The sequence below is a fragment of the Haliotis asinina genome, chromosome 14 (assembly GCF_037392515.1).
Source record: "Haliotis asinina isolate JCU_RB_2024 chromosome 14, JCU_Hal_asi_v2, whole genome shotgun sequence".
Taxonomy (NCBI): domain Eukaryota; kingdom Metazoa; phylum Mollusca; class Gastropoda; order Lepetellida; family Haliotidae; genus Haliotis; species Haliotis asinina.
In genome coordinates, this window is record NC_090293.1 from 28,335,553 (window position 1) to 28,355,434 (window position 19,882).

Consider the following 19,882-nt stretch of genomic DNA (forward strand, 5'->3'; position numbering starts at 1 on the left):
GCATAAATCTAAACTCGCTCACCAAATGTCATTTCAGTGTAGTTAATTATCAGCTTCCTTAGTTTCAGCCCAATTCATCACAAAAATATAACTGATTCATCAAATTCAATATTCAGTTGTATTTTGTCACAATTAAATGTTATTAAGTAAAGAGAAACATTAAAATATATAAAATGGTAAATTTTGTATAACATCATGTTTTAACAATTGCACTTTTTAAGAACTGACCCTGTTCTGTAGTTCACTTATTTGGGTTCTCAAAATTCATACAAATTATATTTGTTGGCAAATAATAACAAAATGGCAGATGGAAGCACATTTTCTTCCCATAGAGTTACTCCTGTCATATCTTTCTACGTAACATATGTAGGAAGATATGACAGGAGTAACCTCTGTGGGAACAGAATGATGGAGGCATGGCCCTCTCTTAAACTCTCTGTAGTTAGCATCTTTGTTCTATCTATTCATGAAGTCAGTTTAATGTGGGGTGAGTGAGTTCAGTTTTACGCCACACTCAGCAATATTCCATCTATATGGCAACAGTCTGTATCTAATTAAGTCTGGACTGACAATCCAGCGATCGACAGCATGAGCATCGATCTGCCCAATTGGGAAATGATGACATGTCAACCAAATCTGCCAGCTTGACCACCCGATGTGGTTAGTTGCTAGTTGATGATATGGGGTGCAAGTCCATAGCAACTGGATGATGATATGTGCTATTCATATGAAACTAATGCAAGCAGGAAAATATGTTTGTAGTTTATCATGTATTATGGGCCTATGACCTATTTACAGAATAAATTTGTCTGCCTGTCATATGAAATCTATGAGCACTAATATGATCCTCACAGGTCATGGATCAAAATCAAGGCAGGTGCATTATTTCAACTCATGATGAACAGATCCTGTTCTGAACAAGGGATGTTTCAGGTCACAGAACATCAATGTCCATTTCATAGAAGAGACATAGTGGACCTCATTTACAGGTGACTGCCTTACAGCCAGTGTGCAAAATAGTTTTCAAATTTTGCCAGCCAGTCAGGCTGGCCATGCCTGAAAATTGCTAGACAACTAAATAATTCACTGATGTAAAATTTAAATGTGGACACAGGTTACATTCAGGTGCTAAACTGATGAACACTTATCAAGCCATAATTGTGCTGATATGAAAAGATATTATAGCTAAACAAGTTGGAGAGAGTTATATGTTTACAGAATGACCCCCATTTTTACTAGCCATGGGCTAGGAGGCCTGTGACTATTTTGCACCCTGCATACAGCTGGAATATTGCAAACAAAGAACAAACAAAACAGAAACGTTCAAGAGATGGTTTAATTGACCAAGCAGTTCTTTCATACAGTATGGACAACTGTGAACATGGAAATTCTCAAAAACAAGATTGCACTGTTCCGAGCAGTTTTACCACTCCCTACTCAAGCGTTAAACACTTACTAGAATGTCTACACTGAACACCTATATCTCATGTGATCATGAAATAAAGTCAGTGTAAGGAGCATAGGGAAATTTTCCAGTCATTGCCGAAGCTTTGAAATTTCTTTAGTGCTTTCAGTCAGCTTGATATGGTAAGCAAGTTTAAGTGACATACGTACATATGCACTCTCTAAAGCTGACCAGGACAGGTGGAGGCCAAGGTTCATAACCAGGGAAAACCTTGGATTCAAACCCAAGACCCTCAGATATTTGTTAGCAAGCCTTTGGCAGGAGATACAACTATTGCATAACAAACACAGCTGATAGTGTTTCACATAGTACACAAGGAATGAAAATAGTATTAAGCATGCCGTTGGTGAGCATAATACATATTTCATATTCCTAATACTAGTACATGATGTTTCTGACATGAAAGCATATGACAGTAATAAGCTTAGTCATGCAGAATGACAAAAACCATGGCTGTTTACATAGCCCCACACATCAGGAATCTTCTGTAATTGTAAAGGGGATGAAATGCAATCTTCAGGAAGTAAGGAAGTAAATATTATATCAATGTAAAGAGTTAACTGGCAAATAAAGATAAGTTGGACCAGCGCAGAGAACATGTTTACGAGCAGTAGTAAGTGCACAGCTATGAGCAAACACATTTGGTTTTGAAAAGTAGAGCAGACGTAGTCTAATGCACGTGCAGTGGATGATATTGAAACGGATTCTGTGCATTGCCTGATTGCGGACAACCTGGGGCACCCTTACTCAGAATGACAAGCGTCAGTGGGAAGCACTCATACATGTTAATACAGGTAATGGTCAGTTCAGTGCTCAAGTTATCCTTGTTTGCCAGTAATCAATCACATTTCTAACACTATTCATTATATGATAAACTTTCTTCACTTTGGATTCCCAAGGTGAGTATGGGCCAGTGGGTCCCCACTAAAGGAACTTGTCACATACTTGTTAATGACTCTCACCTAATGACAACATATTGCATCATTATTCTTTCCCCGAGTCTAAGACATTCCAATTTTCTCTTCAAGCAATAAAACACCAAAATAAGGATGGGTTTGGATAACATTTAACATTGTCCACTCTGAAAGTGTGATTCAGTATCAAAAACATCAAATCACCAAACAAAACAAATCTATCAGCTACTGGAATGGTATACATGTAACTACCTTTTTCGTAAAGACCTGCTGAATACCTTTTTGGACCATATACTAGCAAGGAATGCATTTTATTCTCTTTATTAATTCTGCACCACATGATTAGCCATAAAGATAAGTAATCATTTTCAGCCATGTTAATTAGCCAATAACAACATGTATTGTAACATCAATGAATGTGTCAAGTCATGGAAAGAAGATAGAGAGGTAGAGCCATTAGATACCACTTTCAAAGTGTTACATAACTTGTATAGGTTTCTCTGAATATTTACACTATAATAAGAATATACAAATTTAGAGTGAGTACCTTTGGTGTGAAAACTGGCTATACAATAACATACATGTCAGTAAGTTGTTGGTGAAAGTATAAATATGTGTATAAATACAATGTCTATGCACAGCAAGGAAAGCATGGAATGGGGTAGGAATGATTACCTTACTGAGAATGTCTGACTGTTCTTTCCATTACAATCAAAGATCACAGGGTACACATCTTCTATATACAACAGTCTGCTGGCAAAGCAACAAGGCCAGGTGTGGTTCTATCCTTATTCATAGCCTTTTGAAATCATGTCTCTTGTAATGCCACACAGATTTACACATAAAAATATTTATAGAAAGCAAGACCACTATTCGTTGTCAAGAGCTACAGCTGATTATGAGAAACATCTCTAATGATAGTAATACTGACTCTAACGATGAAAAAAGCTTCAAGGTGATCAACATTGGAAAGATATTTTAATGTTTAAAATATCTTTTTCATCTTATAAGACTTTGTCCAAAATTACAAGTTGGCTGCACTTAATCAAATGTTATTGTCAGTATCATCATTATCAATACACTTTAAAACTACAAAAAAAGTAACAGAAGACTGACAAAACCACAAGTCAAACCTTAACGCTCAGGTTACAGATCACCTTAAAATATACCATTTAAAAAAAGTTGGGGACATTCCATTTTGTGAGCTTACAACAAGCCAATGCCAGTGCCAATGCATATGAGAAAATAGTAATATACATACAGATGAAAAAATTCCGAAGGAATGGAATAAATAGTCACATTTTCCCTCAATTTCTCTTCATCATCTATTTCCTTCTTGGCTTTATCATTTGCATTGTATCAGTCTTGTAAACCCAATATACATGTACCCTACTTTATTTAAATGGTATACAAAAACGCTATCATTACCAGTTCATGGTAAAACACAAATATATCACAAGGTGTAGAAGAACAAGAAGCAAGATGAAGAAGCAACTCTTTTCGTAAGGTTACTTAAACCCTGGTGCCAGTCCGACAGCACGACCCCTAACAATGCCTGACTAACGACAGTTTGGGTTACTGCTTTGTGGGCGGGACACCATGGAACAGCTACTTGAGCTAGAACATCATTAACATTCATTAAACTATAAAATCTCTGTACAATATGTACCCATGAACATCCATGAATTGATCTTCAGTAGCCCATGCTTGTTGATAAAGGTGGCTAACGGCATCAGTTGGTCAGAATCACATGTCATCATATCCCCATGGTGTAGATAGATGCTCATGCTGTTGATCACTGGAGTGTCTGGTCCAGACTTCATTATTTACAAATCGCCATATAGCAAAAATATGCTGAGTGCAGTGTGTAGCTCACTCACTGTGTACAATATGAATCAAATACTAAAGTATTGAGCAAAAGAGTTGGTTATAGACAACAATATGCTGAGGTGAAGGAAGATAATCACTGTAGGTGACGTAATTGTGTAATATATACTTTGTGTATATAATGCATATGTATACTCAACACTGTTTTATACTCAGCAGAATCCAGTATATCCCAAGATTTAATACTCTTGCTAATGCACTCTTGAATAAAAAATGGGACTCTCACTTCTGTTCTTGTTTTTAAAATCTGAATTCACAAATGTGAAGTCTATATTTTTACCACATGAGCAAATTTCTTGTGTTATAACACACAATATACTGACAGTCTATCCTGACCAAAATCAACAATGTATAAATGGTCAGTTCATTTAGAGTACAGTCGACTGCTGCAGCCTGTAGAGGGAGCTGACGAGGTCCTGAAGGGACTGCAGGCTCCTCGTAAATTGTGTCGTACTCGCAGAAGTCTGTAAACAAATGGTCAGAAAAAACCCATTGAAATCAGTCATATGAATCTAGCAAATTCTATATTCATATTTAATACACAGGTTCATGAGTAATGTTAATAACTTTTGTCGCCTCACTCAGGCTTACAAATTTGAGGCCACTTTTGGTGAATCTGTCACATGAAGTGAAGAACAAGCACACAAAAACTTTGTCTTTTCACAATGTACCAAAAATCAATCCATCTTCAATATGATGAGATGACACATCCCTAACTGTTGTCAATGTCATGAATACCATTACATATTGTCACCTTCATCAGCAACATCTTCAACATTTAATGCAGTTTATCAAAGATGTTGATTCCTTTATGAATTCAGATGAAAGATGATCATATTAATGCATTTCAATGTCTGTCCACATCTCTGTTGTTGCCTGTGAAGATTCAGGTTAGAACTAATTTTAAGCAACACATTCTTGTAGAAAGAAGTGACTAATGAGAACGAGTGGTCAGGCTCGATGACTTGCTTGACACATGTCATCATATCCCAGTTGAAGAGTTCGACTCTCATGCCGTTGGTCACTGGATTGTCTGGTTCAGACTCATTTATTTACAGAGTACTGTGTACAGCATAAAAACTCACTAACCTCTGTAGCGGCTTCTGAATGTACGATCTCAGGCGACTGTTTAATCCCCTCCGTGGGGAGGATTGGTGAAGGGAGGGTTGCGACCCAGCATATCTGTCGAAGACTGTGGGTAATGTCACCCCAGGATCCGACATTGGTCGACATCTTTCGGTATCAGAGAGCTGTGAATCGGACCTGACACTTGGAACTGGGTCCTCGTAGTTAGACAGGGAGTCTTCTGGGAAACATGGCATGCTGAAAGCCTGTTCAACAAAGAAGGACTTACTGAGTTAGTTTGGCTTAACCCTGAGTTCATTTACATCAAATATTGACAGTATTAAATGTAATTTGTAGATGATAACCTCCAGGGAAAAAAAGTCTAAACTAACCAGACAAAAGGGTGTCCAGGGACACAGATGCACCCACTGCCCTACACTGGGTGTGCTCTGGTGATGGATTTCTACTAAACAAGTTCTATGCAGCTATGAGATGCACACCTTTTGAGTCCCAGTGAAACACATGTGTAAGCTTAATCAATTCTGTCGAGCAGAAGTGGATAGACTTAATCCCCTATTTAACAATCATTAGAGAGAAATTCCAATAAAGTTCAAATTCCCCTCTGCTCTAATGTCTCTAGCCATACAAAAAATACAAAAACAAAACATGAAATGCACACCTTTAGAGTCTCTATAAAAGACATATGTGAGCTAAATGAGTTTTGTGCAGTTGTTTGGATAATGTACAGCCCCTGTTGTATGGAACAAACAGGATGAACATGATGAATCGAACCAAATTCAACTAAGTTTAAACATCTGTAGAAGTGACAAAATCAAGAAACTGGATGAACAAAGTAGTAGATGCACACCTTTAGGGTCCAAATGAAACACATGTAGAAGCTCAATCAATTCTGTTGAGCAGCTTTTGGGGAGAAGTGGATAGACTTCATCCACTATATTGAGAGAGAACACTATAACACTATATTCAGAGAGAAATTCAACAAAATTTATGCAGTTCAAACGGCAATAAAATTGGGAAAAAAAGTGAAATACAAAACAAAAAAAATGAGATGCACACTTTCAGAGTCCCTCTAAAGTTGTTTTTGAGGAGAAGTGGATAACATACTCCTCCCCTATAATACTATATTCAGTGTGAAATTCAACACAATTTATACAAATTAAAATGACATTAAAATTGTAAAAATAAATAAAATGCAAAATCAAAATATGAGATGCATACCTTTAGAGTCCTTATAAAGCACATTTGTAATCTAAATGAATTCCATACAGTAGTTTTTGAGAAGAGGATAACATACACACCTTCATCCCCTATTAAACTATCATCATAGAGAAATTCAGCAAAATGTACCAAAGTTGAAATATCTCTAAACATACAAAAAAAACCCAATAAAATACAAGAACATAATATGAGATGCACACCATCAGAGTCCCAAGGAAGCACATGTATACGTTCACTTTACACTGCTTTTAGCAAAATTCAAGCAATATCACAGCGGGGAACACCCATGCATGTCGTACAATTTACTACTAAGTCAATGACTACCCTCCCCAGTGCATGTGTACAAAGTTGATGACCCCCCAGCGGGTCCAACCTCCACAGAACAAAATGGGTGGACACTCCCCACCCTTTCTCAAAATCAGACACCCAGACAGACACACACTGGTATTTAAGTAATTACCACTTACTCCATTGGAGAAGACATCATCCGAAATGTTCTGAATATCCTCCACGTTCTCTTGGTTTTTTCTTGGTGACCATGGTGATAGACAGGTGCCAACATCGTCATCATACCACGACTGAATACGGTCCTTCACTGGTGCCAGTTTCTCTCTCAGAGGTGAACAGTCCGTTTCCTCAACCAGTGCTTCGAATTTCTTTGCAGCTTTCTATATTTGATATATTTTAGGTGATTAAACAAACAAAAACTGGCTTCAAATAATGCTACAGAGTCAACACCATGCCAAACATTCCCTGTTATTATGACATCGTAATACATACACCTTTACAAATGAGTAAGCTTTTGTGCCACTATTAGTATTATTTCAGCAATATCACGGTGGGGGACACCAACGACAGGCTTCACATGTTGCATCCACAAATCTTTATGACAAATTCATCATCAGTGATGCATATTCAAGTTTCAGATTTATATTATATTTGCAGACTATAATGAATAATAATGAACACTTTTAATAAAAGCAGTTTGTTTATTCTACCATTAACCAAAATATTCTAGAATTAACAATGAAAGGAAAAATGTTATCTTTCGTCAAATTATACAGTCTCCATAATATGCAAAAACTACCAGAATGTGCAGTGCAGAGGTTTGAGTATGGAAAAGCATGCAGCTATAGAAAGAGTTGAAAGAATGTAATATTCAAAGACAAATAAAATGAAAAAAATAACGTGTCTTTAAGAATCAACAGCCAAATAAACATATCCAAAAACCCCATACATATACATTGGATAAATTATACTCTTGAATATAACTCGGGCCATAAGGCACAGTAAATATTCAATCCTGACTGTCACAAACATGGTGAATGATGGGTGAGTGAGTATGATGTTATGCCACTGTTAGCAATATTCCAGCAATATCAAGGTGGGGGACACCAGATGGGTTTCATGCATTGTACCCATAGGGATTCGAACCCGGACCTTCTGCCCCTATTGCTGACTGAAATACTCTAGTATACTAAGTACAAAGTCATCTATCAAATTGTGAACAGAAAAAAACACTAGTCTGGGATTCATCCAGGATTTTCCTGCAGTGTTTGTATATTTATTTTTGTTCAAAGGATTCCTCAAATCAAAAAGACTTTGCATTGACTACGTTCCAGTAGCCTAGTCACATCTAAAAGCTGTTAACTTGACAAAGCATGGGGTCATTTCCTTCACCAACAGTCACAGAAAGCATACATGGCTGCCAGAGGGGATAACACCCAATGACCCTGACCCCCAAACACATTTCCCAACACATCACTAAACACACCAACTCACCTACCCCTTCACACAAACACAATCCTACACATCAGACTTCTGCCTCAGACAGTCTGCACGTCATACTCTCATAGAGAAAACTATCCCAGCCAATCAGCTCATAACATACCTGAAGCCACTGAACATTCAGCCAGAGACAACATATATATGTGCAGCCAGTGAGCATTCAGCCAGTGACAAAATACATATTTACAGCCATTCAGCACACAGACAATGAGAAAATACATATCTGCAGCCAATCAGCTTCAGCTCAAGGCAATACACGTAACTGCAGCCAATCAGCTGTTAGCTGAAGACACAAATAAAGAACAAAGCTTTGTTAGTGCCATTCAAAGCTGTGAAAGGTTGTAAAGATCCCATACTTTTATCCCAGAATCTTGATGAATGAAAAGCTTTTTCACCAGTGGATCAGATTTCTTTTCTTTCTGTAGATGTTTTCTGATAGACCGTCCCCTCAGTGGCATCTTGTGGCTGCTGGGTTTCCGTAGAGTCTGCCGGTCAGTACACAGCTTCCTGGTTCAGAAACACAAACACCACAATACATAAAACAAAAGTGGTCCATGTCGCCTCAAGGCCTACTTCCCAAAAAAGCCAACGGGAGTTAGAAGGAGGCCTACTGAGTAGGTGTAATGATTCATCAATATGCATCGATTCATGGGCCACTGATACAGTGAATCAATACCAAGTTTTACATTATCGTATATCTTGATATGACACTTCACATGGTCTGTGATACTGTTTAGTTATTATATTTCACTTTTGAGGTAATGTCACTGCTCTGTAACATTTTAATTGAAGTTGACATTTATAGCTTTGATATTACAAGTCCTGTGGACTGATGTGTATGTGCAATACAAATATTAGAGGTGGGTATTGCAGAGATTTTTCACATTGCAAAGCAAAATCATATGCTGCAATATGTATTGCAAATGAGTGAGTTCAGTTTAACGCCACACTCAGTAATATTCCAAGTATATGACAGCGGTCTGTAAATAATCGTGCCTGGATCACACAATCCAGAGATCAACAGCATGAGCATCGATCTCTGCAATTGGGAACCGATGACATGTGTCAACCAAGCCAGCAAGTCTGACCACCCAATCCAGCAGAGTCAACCTGTGTGGCAATCATGAGTTACTGAGGGCCTATTCTACCCCGAACCTTCACAGTTCTACTCATAACAGAGTTAATGCTGGATTTATAAAGCAAAATCACAACAAAATCAATATGCCCTGAAATTTTACACAGCAACTTGACCTAGTCAGGACATATCACCTGTCATTAATGAATAAATATTTAAAACATTTAGAAAAAAAATATTGCATAACATATTTAATAAATTAATATTTTAATAACACAACTTCAACGAAACTTAAACTGACTTTCGGTGAGAAGAATGGAAATATCTGAAGATTTACAAGTGTTATGACGCTTTCTGAATGTATGTCAAAATACCGGTTTTCAATCCACGTATCGCAATACGTATCATTTTCAAGTTTGAACCGGTATATACTGGAAACCGGTTATATTGCACAGCCCTAATACATACGTTACCTAAAAATATAGCCATGCACTCATGGACCTTCAGTCTCTAGCTCCACAAATCTAATTACCATGTATATACGAGACGTTAATGACATGCATCTTAAAATCGAGAAATTAATCCATGAATCCAAATCATATTCCATTGTGTTCAGTCTAAGTAAACTTAGTCTCAGTACTTTTCGTTATACTCCACTACTGAGTCTAACAAAACCAAGGTTGCATCAGGTAACCTTTGAGTGACCGTCCATCCAATCAAACACGAGAAGGCCGAACAGATTTAACCAATCAGACAAAGGCTACTGGCTACTGCTACTGCATTGTGTTTAACTTCTTTTCAAAACTTACATCTGCATGAGATATACCACATGATATAGTCAAAATGTACTGGTACGTTCCATTACCATGTCTATTTCAAAGTTTGCAATATAATGAATGAGGCCCCAAAAAGTCAATCAAAATCGTAAAATGGCAGACAACAATCAAAAATTTTTGTGGTATTATCAAGATCAGCCATTTTATATGAATGAACCACTCCAATGTTTACCATAATGTGATTCTTCGGCTTTATTTCAATTTTTAGCAATCAAACTTAACAACTCACATGACTGCCTTCTCGAGAGCATCACTCCATGCTTTTGCATTGTGCTGGTCTTCAGAGTAGAGCAGTAGACTCTCGTCCTTACATGTTACCTGGGAAACATGGGACATGATATACATACCACAGACGACACAGGTTGAGTGACTGACTTGGGTTCAGTGTCAGTCTCCACAGTATAGTTATATCATGGCGTATCAGCTTAAAGTGAGAGCCCAAAGTGACCAAGGTAGTAGGCATTTCCTGAACACAGGATAGGTACTAAAAAACCAAGAAACAGTTTGGGCAGACAGGGATTTTAAACTATTGATCACAGGTTTCCAGAGTATTAAAAGGAACATGACTTGGAGACACAGTAACAACATTTTCGCTTGTTGTTTAATGCTACTCGCAGTAATATTCCAATTACGTGGAGGTAGTCTGTAAATAATCTACTCTAACAGATGATCCAGTGATTGACATTAAGAGCATCAATACAAGCAAGGTGGATTAAATGACATGCATAACCAACTTAATCCTGTTATTTGCCTCTTACCACAAGCACTGGTAGATACTCACTGTCTCTTGAGTACAGTCCAGGACTACTGCCTTGGTTGACATGTCATTGTATCCCAAATACATAGATTGATGCTCATGATGTTGATCACTAAAATATTCTTGTGCTGACTCGGTTATTTACAGACCTCTGGCATATAGCTGGAATACTGTGGCATTAAACAACCAGCCAGTAAGGGCTGCAACAGTGTTCAAAATACCTGCTTGCCCGACTGGTCATTTTCAAAACAGATTCTCAAATTCACCTGCCCGACATTCAGGTTAAAATTGAGACATGAATATGAAGATATTTTGTGGGCAGATAAGTTCTGGTCAGGGCTGGCAAATTTTACATCTAACCAGTCCTGTGGTTTGGCTGAATATTTGGTAGTTTCATATTCTTATATCCGGGGCAGAAGTTTTAAGTCAACATCATATGATATCATAAATACACCCCATTTGGTCTTGATCTCATGAGACACTGATCACTTATCCCGCCCTGTTACATGTGTTGTCTTGACTGACACACCTACTCTAGAATTCATTTCTTGTGCCAAAAGTCTCACCTGAAACATGCCCCCTCCATCTTTGTGAGCGGTGTTAGGGATGAAAACTGGGTGGACCTGACAATGTTTGAGTGGCAGGACACAGCAGCAGTTGTAGGTGCGACTACCACCGTCCAGAAGCTTGGGCTTGCCATATAGCAGGATGTCCGAGAACAGGAAGAACATACGCTCATGGGATCTGCCTCCTTTTCTCGCTACCTAATAAGACAAGTGTTTAAAGCAAAATGAAGCTTGATTTAAGTGCAATGAAAAGAACACTTTTGTCTGTTTGTTTATTGTTTAATGCTGCACTCAGAAATATTCCACTTTCATGGCAGCAGTCGAAGTTGCTACCATGGCAATGCAAAAACTATTTTATTCAGATATCCAAAACCTACCAAAAGGCACCACTATACCACCAGACATGAAAGTTGAAAAAATAGTGAACAATTTTAAACTTCTGCACTTAAAAAGAGCACATCTGCCAATTTCAGTCTGTCAAACTTGTAGTCAGGGAAACTACAAAAAATAAAATTCATCCCTGGTGTAACCCACAAAAGGCACATCTAAGGATCATGATGAACGTGTGTACCAAGTTTGATATAGCTAAAGTTTAGGAGATCTGCTCTGGACAAGATAACATCCTCAAAGCCACACCCTAAGTTTTTATGGAAACAGTGAAAATTATTATTCATATCTGGGTCTAATTCGCAAAAGGCACATCTATGGATCGAGTTTGATGAAGCTAGCATGTTTTGTTTGGAAGATCTGCTCCGGACAAGATGGTATCCTCATCATCAACCATAGTCACAACTTAAGTCAAGTTTCCATGGAAACTGCAAAAAATGAATTTCATATCTCGGTCAAATCCCCAAAAGGCACATCTTGGGATCATGCTTGGCCTGTGTTCCAATTTTGGTGAAGTTATCACAAATAGTTTAGGAGATATGCTCCAGACAAAGTATTGTGGACGAATGGATGGAACTTGGTTCTGTATGGAAATACGATACCTTGTTGAGAGGCCCCTCTTTGATGAAGATCCTGCCCGGAGCCAGTATCTTGGGAGCCGAGCTGTCAAAGCTGTTCTGTATAGTTAGCATCTTCTGGAAGTTCTCATGCTGCCGAATGTGTTCATTGATGTGAGACGCAATTTCAGCAATCTGTCTCGTGGCCTCTGAAAAACAATGCACATCATGATACATTACTCAGTTGTTTCAACTGTGTTCACAGCAATCATACATGTACTCTTTAATTGAAAATTTCATTCTTATGGCCTTAATTAACGTTCAAGCGCATGATCACAAACACCACTATGTTTAAACTTCTCTAAATGTAGTCAAAATATATCAGGAAAACCAGTCAAATCAACTGGTGTCTGTATTCCCCCAATATAAGCTTTCACCATATCTGAAGACATAGGGTACAAAAGTCCATGAGATATCGTGTTGTACTAACAAGAGTTTGAAAAGTGGTCAAAGCATTGTGGTGACCTTGAAAATAAGGTTAAGGACACCAAAACTGACTGGCGTCTGCGTAATCTCACCAAATTTGAACACACTGGGCACAACAGTTCATGTGATATTGCGTTAACATTTCATAAAAACAAGATTCAAGACATACATACAGATGCTGCTGAATACATGGCCCACAGTTGCAGTGTGGGACAATAACCAATTCTGGATCAGACGATCCAGTGATCAACTGCATGAGCATGGATCTGCACAATTTGGGAACCGATGAAGTGTCAATGAAGTCAGTGAGTCTGACCACCCGATACCATTATTCGCCTCTTATGACAAGCATAGTTGTCTTTTGTGGCAAGCATGGATTGCTGAAAACCTCTTAAATACACAAAGCCTTCATCTTACAACCAAACCAGGTCAGTGGATACCCATTCTAACTTGAAAATCCCCATGAGGCTAAAATTAGTTGAAAATCCAGCTACAGCAACAGTCATCCATCTGTACCTGCCAAGTGATGGTGATCATGGTGATCTTCTGGTGTATGCTGTAGCAGGTCCTCTAGGAGCATCTTGTACCTGTAACCATAGCAACTGTCAATACAGCAGGACACTGTACGAGACATCTACAAACATACTTCCAGCAGTCCTACTATGCCATGCCACATTGCTATTTGAAACTGGTAGACATTTGGAAAAGTATTTTCTAGGAAAATCAGGGGTGAAGCTATATTGCATGTATATATAATGTGCCTTTGCTACATTTATCATTGTAATAATTATGTGTATGTTTGTACATGGGTTAAAAGGCCTTCATACAAAATAAAAGACTCAACCTCCATGTATTATTTTCAACACTACTGCTATAAGTAAGGGTGTAACACAAACACTTCAACTTCAAGTTCAAATCAATGAAATGCAAGAGCTCGTTTTCTAGACAGAGTCCATGACTTATCACTTTGTATTGCCACTCACCTAGGTATTCTCTGGACAGGGGTTATCAACAAAGCATTCAACTTGAGACCTTTCAGCTCTGGCCTAAACTCTTGTCGCTGAATGTAATCGGCAAATTCTGGTTTCTTCTGAGTCCATTCCTTACAGGTTAAACCTCGTGGGTTAGTATAAGCATGATTGCATGGTTTTAAAAATAACTTTTAACATGTTAAATAGATCAAAATAATGAAGGCTTGCATTAATCAGTTCATTAATCATGATTTTACTGACTTCATTTTGACATGGATGGTGAGTTTGGTTTAAAACTGCCAATCAGTGGGTATCCATCTACACAAATGAGAATGAATGACACACGTGTCAGCTAGCCTAACCACCCAGTCTCGCCAGTCACCAGTGAACGACAAACACGGGTTGCTGAAGACCAGTTCTCACCCAGATCTTCAGATCAGTTATTAAGGTCAAGGTCACCTTTATCATGCTTGGTCCGCACACACCAGACACACCTTGGTAGCAAGTATAATTTTACTATAAAGGCAATCCATGTGCGGTTGTTGATATAATTTGATAACAACCACCATGGAATATATGAGCAAACATGCATACCAAACCCTCAAGTGTAGAACACACTGCCTGTTACATAAAGTTGGTCTAGAAAGTTCAGCTAGACAGTGTAAGAATAATTACATTAGATCTAATGCAAAGGATGAAAAATATGAATAAGTCGTTTTTTTAAGCTACTCTTAGCAATATTCCACCAATATCATGACGGGGGATGCCAGAAAAGGGCCCCACACATTGTACACATGTGGGGAATCAAACCCTGGTCTTTGGCATGACGAGTGAACACATTAATCATTATTCTAACCTACTGCCCCCCAAATGTTTAGTAGTAACCATGGGTACAAAACCCACTCACATACCTGCAGTGTGCTTATTGCCTGTTCGTGGTTGTTGGCATACGTGGAGTACAGTTTGAGGAAGGGGCCCAGGTGATGAAAGGCCTGACCGACAGTAGTCTGCTCCATCAGCTCAAACAGTCGCTGGTTGACGCCATAGATCTGTTCACTGTTGCTGAAGATGCGAGCATGAGCATCATCTGGGATGATACAGGCGAACTTGAGAGGAAAGTCAAAATACTGAAAGGAAAATGTAATTTTCTGAATAAAATTGAAATTTTAAACTTATCCTGACTTGTTCATAATATCACTCACCCAGGAGTAGCCTTCCCTTTCCCACCAAATCAGTCTCATATGACTTGAGCCTTGCTCTCATCACTCTCCTTCATCGCCCAAGCAGATAGTTGGGAGGTCATATGGGTCCCTTTTGTGGCATATATCTTCCCTATTTCGGTCCACTTTGCCGGAGTCTACTTGTTCTAGGAGTGTGTCAACATAGTTCGCGAAAGGGTTGGCAAACCAGTCTACCAGTAGTCATACTACTTTGTCTCTACCGACAGACAGAATTAGCATCCAGACAGTTTTATTATGAATGTATCAATAAATGGACAATAATCATTACTCCTGTTCATGTCACATCACTGGCTTGTATACGTATTGTTCCCACATCAATCGTGATCATAAAGGGCTGTAATGTGGAGTAGTAATGACATCTGTTTCAGTCAGATTTGAAAATGAGACTGGAAACCAGGGCCCGTTTCACACTGTACCCCTGACATGACAAGCCAATAGACAATGCTACGGTCTGAATCTGGTAATGAGTATAAGTAATGTAGAAAAGACAATGATGCATTCACCAGGTCTCTAATATATTCGGGGGCCGACAGTAAAACATACTAGACAACCTTACATGTTTACATGAATAGTAATCGTCACCTTCTGTATAAGTTCCAAATGTCCAAGATATGTCTTCTCTGTTTCAAACAGTTCCCTCTCTATCTTCCGTCTGCGCTTGTCCCTCCGAGCCTTCTCTTGGGTCATCTTCTCTTCGGGACTTGTTGAGAACAGAATCCCATGTTCTGTATCACTTTCAGATGGATTTTCTACAACAAGGACATTATTCCAGGAGTTACACGCTAGGCATGCATGGAAGTGATGGAAGAAATGCTTACATTTAAGTACTGAAACAAAACACTATGCAGAAGCAGAGATGCCAACCCTTAATCAATTGAAAGCGGAGTCATGCCTTGCCCAAAACAATTCTCGCACCCTGAAGGTGCGAGTTGGGGGATGAGCTATTTACTAAAATTCTTTCAAACATTCTAAATTTCTAAACATATTTGTATTTTCTAAATATTGGAGTTTTTAACAGACAAATCGGAGAGTAGATTTTGTGTTTGAAAATCAGAATAACTCCTCCAAAATCGGAGAGGTTGGCATATCTGCAGAAGCAAAGATACAGATTAGAAGTCAGCAGTGCTCCAGCTCACAGTGGCCTGTTAATAATCTTGCCTCAACCTAAACAAGTGATAAATAGTTTGAACAAAAAGCCACTGTACTGGATAGAATTATACTCAATGAATAAACAAGTGACTAAGGTCAGCATGGCCATTGACGCTATGTGCTACAGCAAATCCTGAGGGCATAAGCAAGAGCAAATAAACCTATGAGCACAGCATATGATTTGGACACATGTTTCGCAGATCTTGCCACAAAAAAACTAAAAATACAGCTCTGACCCAGGCAAATGAATCACAAAACAACCACAATATTGAACTTAAGTAATGTCACCTTCGGCTTCAACATGTTTCATCCACTTGTTTCTCTGCATTTCTATAGTTCTCCCCCAGCTCCACCTGTTTGTGTCCTGTTCCTGCATCAATATGGAAATAATGGTCGTTACATTTCACTCATTGTAAAACAGTTTTCTCATGTTGATGAAACACCGAAAATTCATGTCAAATACCATGTACCTTGAAAACAGAAAACAAGCATGATAACAAATACAAATTCCTTGATAATGTTCTTATTCTTACTTGTACTTCTCTAAATATGCTTAAACATTAGGAACCTGAAAAGCCACCTTCTACCATGTCTACTGTGGTGGACAGTAATCACAAAGTAGCTATTTTGTCAGATGCATATATTATTTAATGTTAATTTGTGCCTTGTAAACATTTCTTATGTAATGAGTGAGTGATTGAGTTTAGTTTTACGTCGCACTTAGCAATATTCCAGCTATATGGCGACGGTCTGTAAATAATCGAGTCTGGACCAGACAATCCAGTGATCAACAACATGAGCATCGATCTGCGCAATGGGGAACCGATGACATGTGTCAACCAAGTCAGCTAGTCTGACCACCCAATCCCGTTAGTCGCCTCTTACGACAAGCATAGTCACCTTTTATGGCAAGCATGGGTTGCTGAAGGCCTATTCTACCCTGGGACCTTCACGGGTCATTTCTTATGTAAATGAGATGGGTTAATCATTACATAGAAAATATGACTGAGTCTTGTTAAAATTTAAATACACAAGACAGCCTACCTTTATAATACAGCACAACAAACATTCAAGACGTCACAATACTATTAAACGTAACTGCAGGTGATTTTGTTCGCCGGCATAGCAACAAGGTCGTCAAGCTCAGCGAGGGCGTATAAGCTCCACTAACTGATGTTTCATCTCTACCAGCCATGTCAATACAGAAACCCAACGATGTTGCGAGTTTCCAGTAGAAGTTCACTGAGAGGTATTTTTCGCGAGCACCAGTTTTAAATATATTTTCTTTTTGGACTAATATGGTTCATTTCCGTGACATCACAAGAATGACTAGCTAAATTTGCACATTGTGCAACAATGTGGACGTAGCTCAGTTGGTTACCTGTCAGGCTAACAATCCGAAGGTCGCGGGTTCGCATCCAATGGGTTCTCACAAACTGGTTGCCCGTCTCACGGACATGTGACCTACGGCTGAGAATGTCCTCATGAGAAATTGTAGCACTGAATTCTAAAGGTACTCCAACAAGACACTTGCAAAGTTGCATAAGAAGATATAGAGGGGCCTCACCTACTTCACTTCATATAAAATATCTCCCTTTCATCCTGAAAATATGGTAAGCTATTTAACTATTTTTCAAACATGCAGAACCATAAGATATTGCAGTTTTTGCCCTGATGCAGAAAACCTGCGTATTTGATGCACAAATGATCTCAAATTTGCAGTGAATTAAGATCCTTACATCATTGGGCCCTAAGTTCAGATAATCTAAGCTTGTAACTGGCTGCTGCTTGAAACTAATTAGTTTAATGTTTTCCAGTTAACTGCTCAGTGATAATCAAATGCCTGACCTGCCCTACCTTGTTTTTTTGTTCTAATAAAACAATCACTGATGATGTCTTGTTGAAAGTTCCAAACTGAAGCTGACTCCCAAAAAACATGTCCATGTCTCCCTCTCATGATACCAGGGAATCATGATGACGCCTACATTTTTATGCCACAGGAAAACACTGATTCCACAGGAATTTTGTTTTAGTTGGTTTACCTTTCCTACACTGTTGTGATTCTGCTAGCAGATACAAACTGATAACAACTTTGTTATTCTTCACCAGAGCTGAAACAGGTGTGATAAGAACAACTAAATAGTGATGCTTTGATCATACCTGGCCCATGCAGTTTTGAGAATAATCATGATCCACTAAACACAAGATTACACTGACACAGGACCACAAGACACAAAATTAACTTGGCGGAGTAAACCAATCTAGATGAAACAACACTGGCAAGGATTGGTTGGTTGTTAGAACAGTGCCATCCAGTGTTGAAAAGACAGTGTCACTGTCAGAAATAAATATTCTTGCTCTAGAGCCTTCAGTAGATGTACCCAAACTATTTTGCAAAATACTTCAACATGATTTACACAAACTGTAACATTTCTTCTTGTCAAATAATCCGGTCATCATGCAAAACATTGGACGTGTCATCCACTTGATCAGCTGGTTGTCAACATTGGACAATGTGGAAATCAAACCACACGGGAAACCAATATGATGGAAGTTGCCAGTTTCCATCGACTTTCAAATGCATACAGATGAATACTTCTGATCACTCGTTGTAACAGATAATTCTAATCATGCTATATCGATTCGTGAAAATATAGTTCTAGCATTTTTAATGGTTTGACAGAAAACTTGTCACCTACCTTTTCAAATTTTGTGAACCATGGAACGCCCTCTATCGGATGACCTATTTGTTGTACCCTCTAAACATTCGAAAAGTGGCACTGATATAATTACATCACGGCCCATCTGACTAATATATGTAGTCTTTAATTTGTATGCATTTACTATGTATTTTGTATGAGTGGTATCATTATAAATTCATGTGGATCATTTGTTTCATTTTGTGTAGGCCTTCGCCTTTAGCAACTGTTTTGAGAGTAAAGCATGTTCGAACGGCAGGTGCTTGTTCACGTGCATGTCAGAGAAAGTGATATGTCAGAAAAATGCAAAGTGAATATTTCCAATGACAAGTATGTATACGTCGGTACATCCTGTGCCACAAATCACATTTGTACCACGAAAGCCCCCAAACTGCCGAAACATGAATATTTTTTAAAATTGGACAAGGGAGGCAACTCTTGAGCGCTGTGCTACAAGTGGTTCTCTTTCCAAATTCAGTTGGGATTATTTTGTGGTTCGACTCTAGCCCAGCATGTGAATGTGCGTGTTTGCGTGTTTCAGTCTCCCGTGTGTGTTGTCTTGTTAGTTGTTTCTTACTGAGCGCCACTCAGCACCTATTAGTTCTTGCTGCAGACTGATTATAAGTTCACAGTTGCATGTTCCTCTTCTATCCTTTGGGTGAAACATATTTTTGTAAGGATAGTTTTGTGCACAATCATTTTTTAACAGTTGTCTGTAAACAATCGAATCGATTGTGGGACACAGCCCACGTAGTATAGTTTTCGACACTGTGAGCAACAACTAATGTCATTGCATGATC

At 38.6% G+C, this 19,882-nt stretch overlaps 1 protein-coding gene across 2 annotated transcripts; it reads right to left on the reverse strand.

Moving 5' to 3' along the window:
- Window positions 1–1,318: 1,318 nt before the first annotated feature.
- LOC137261337 (rho guanine nucleotide exchange factor 39-like) lies at window positions 1,319–19,120 on the reverse strand. 2 transcript variants are annotated; one of them, XM_067799079.1, is made up of 13 exons: window positions 19,083–19,120; window positions 16,672–16,753; window positions 15,817–15,983; window positions 14,905–15,120; window positions 14,006–14,124; window positions 13,539–13,609; window positions 12,582–12,745; window positions 11,593–11,790; window positions 10,499–10,587; window positions 8,754–8,865; window positions 7,038–7,238; window positions 5,356–5,597; window positions 1,319–4,730 (listed from the first exon to the last, which is right to left on the reverse strand). In XM_067799079.1, the coding sequence occupies exons 2-13, from the start codon at window positions 16,709–16,711 to the stop codon at window positions 4,631–4,633; spliced, it is 1,719 nt and encodes a 572-aa protein (XP_067655180.1). In that variant the 5' UTR covers window positions 16,712–16,753; window positions 19,083–19,120; the 3' UTR covers window positions 1,319–4,630. The 2 variants fall into 2 exon arrangements, with proteins under 2 accessions (XP_067655180.1, XP_067655179.1); XM_067799078.1 differs by having other exon boundaries at window positions 8,715–8,865.
- Window positions 19,121–19,882: the final 762 nt, after the last annotated feature.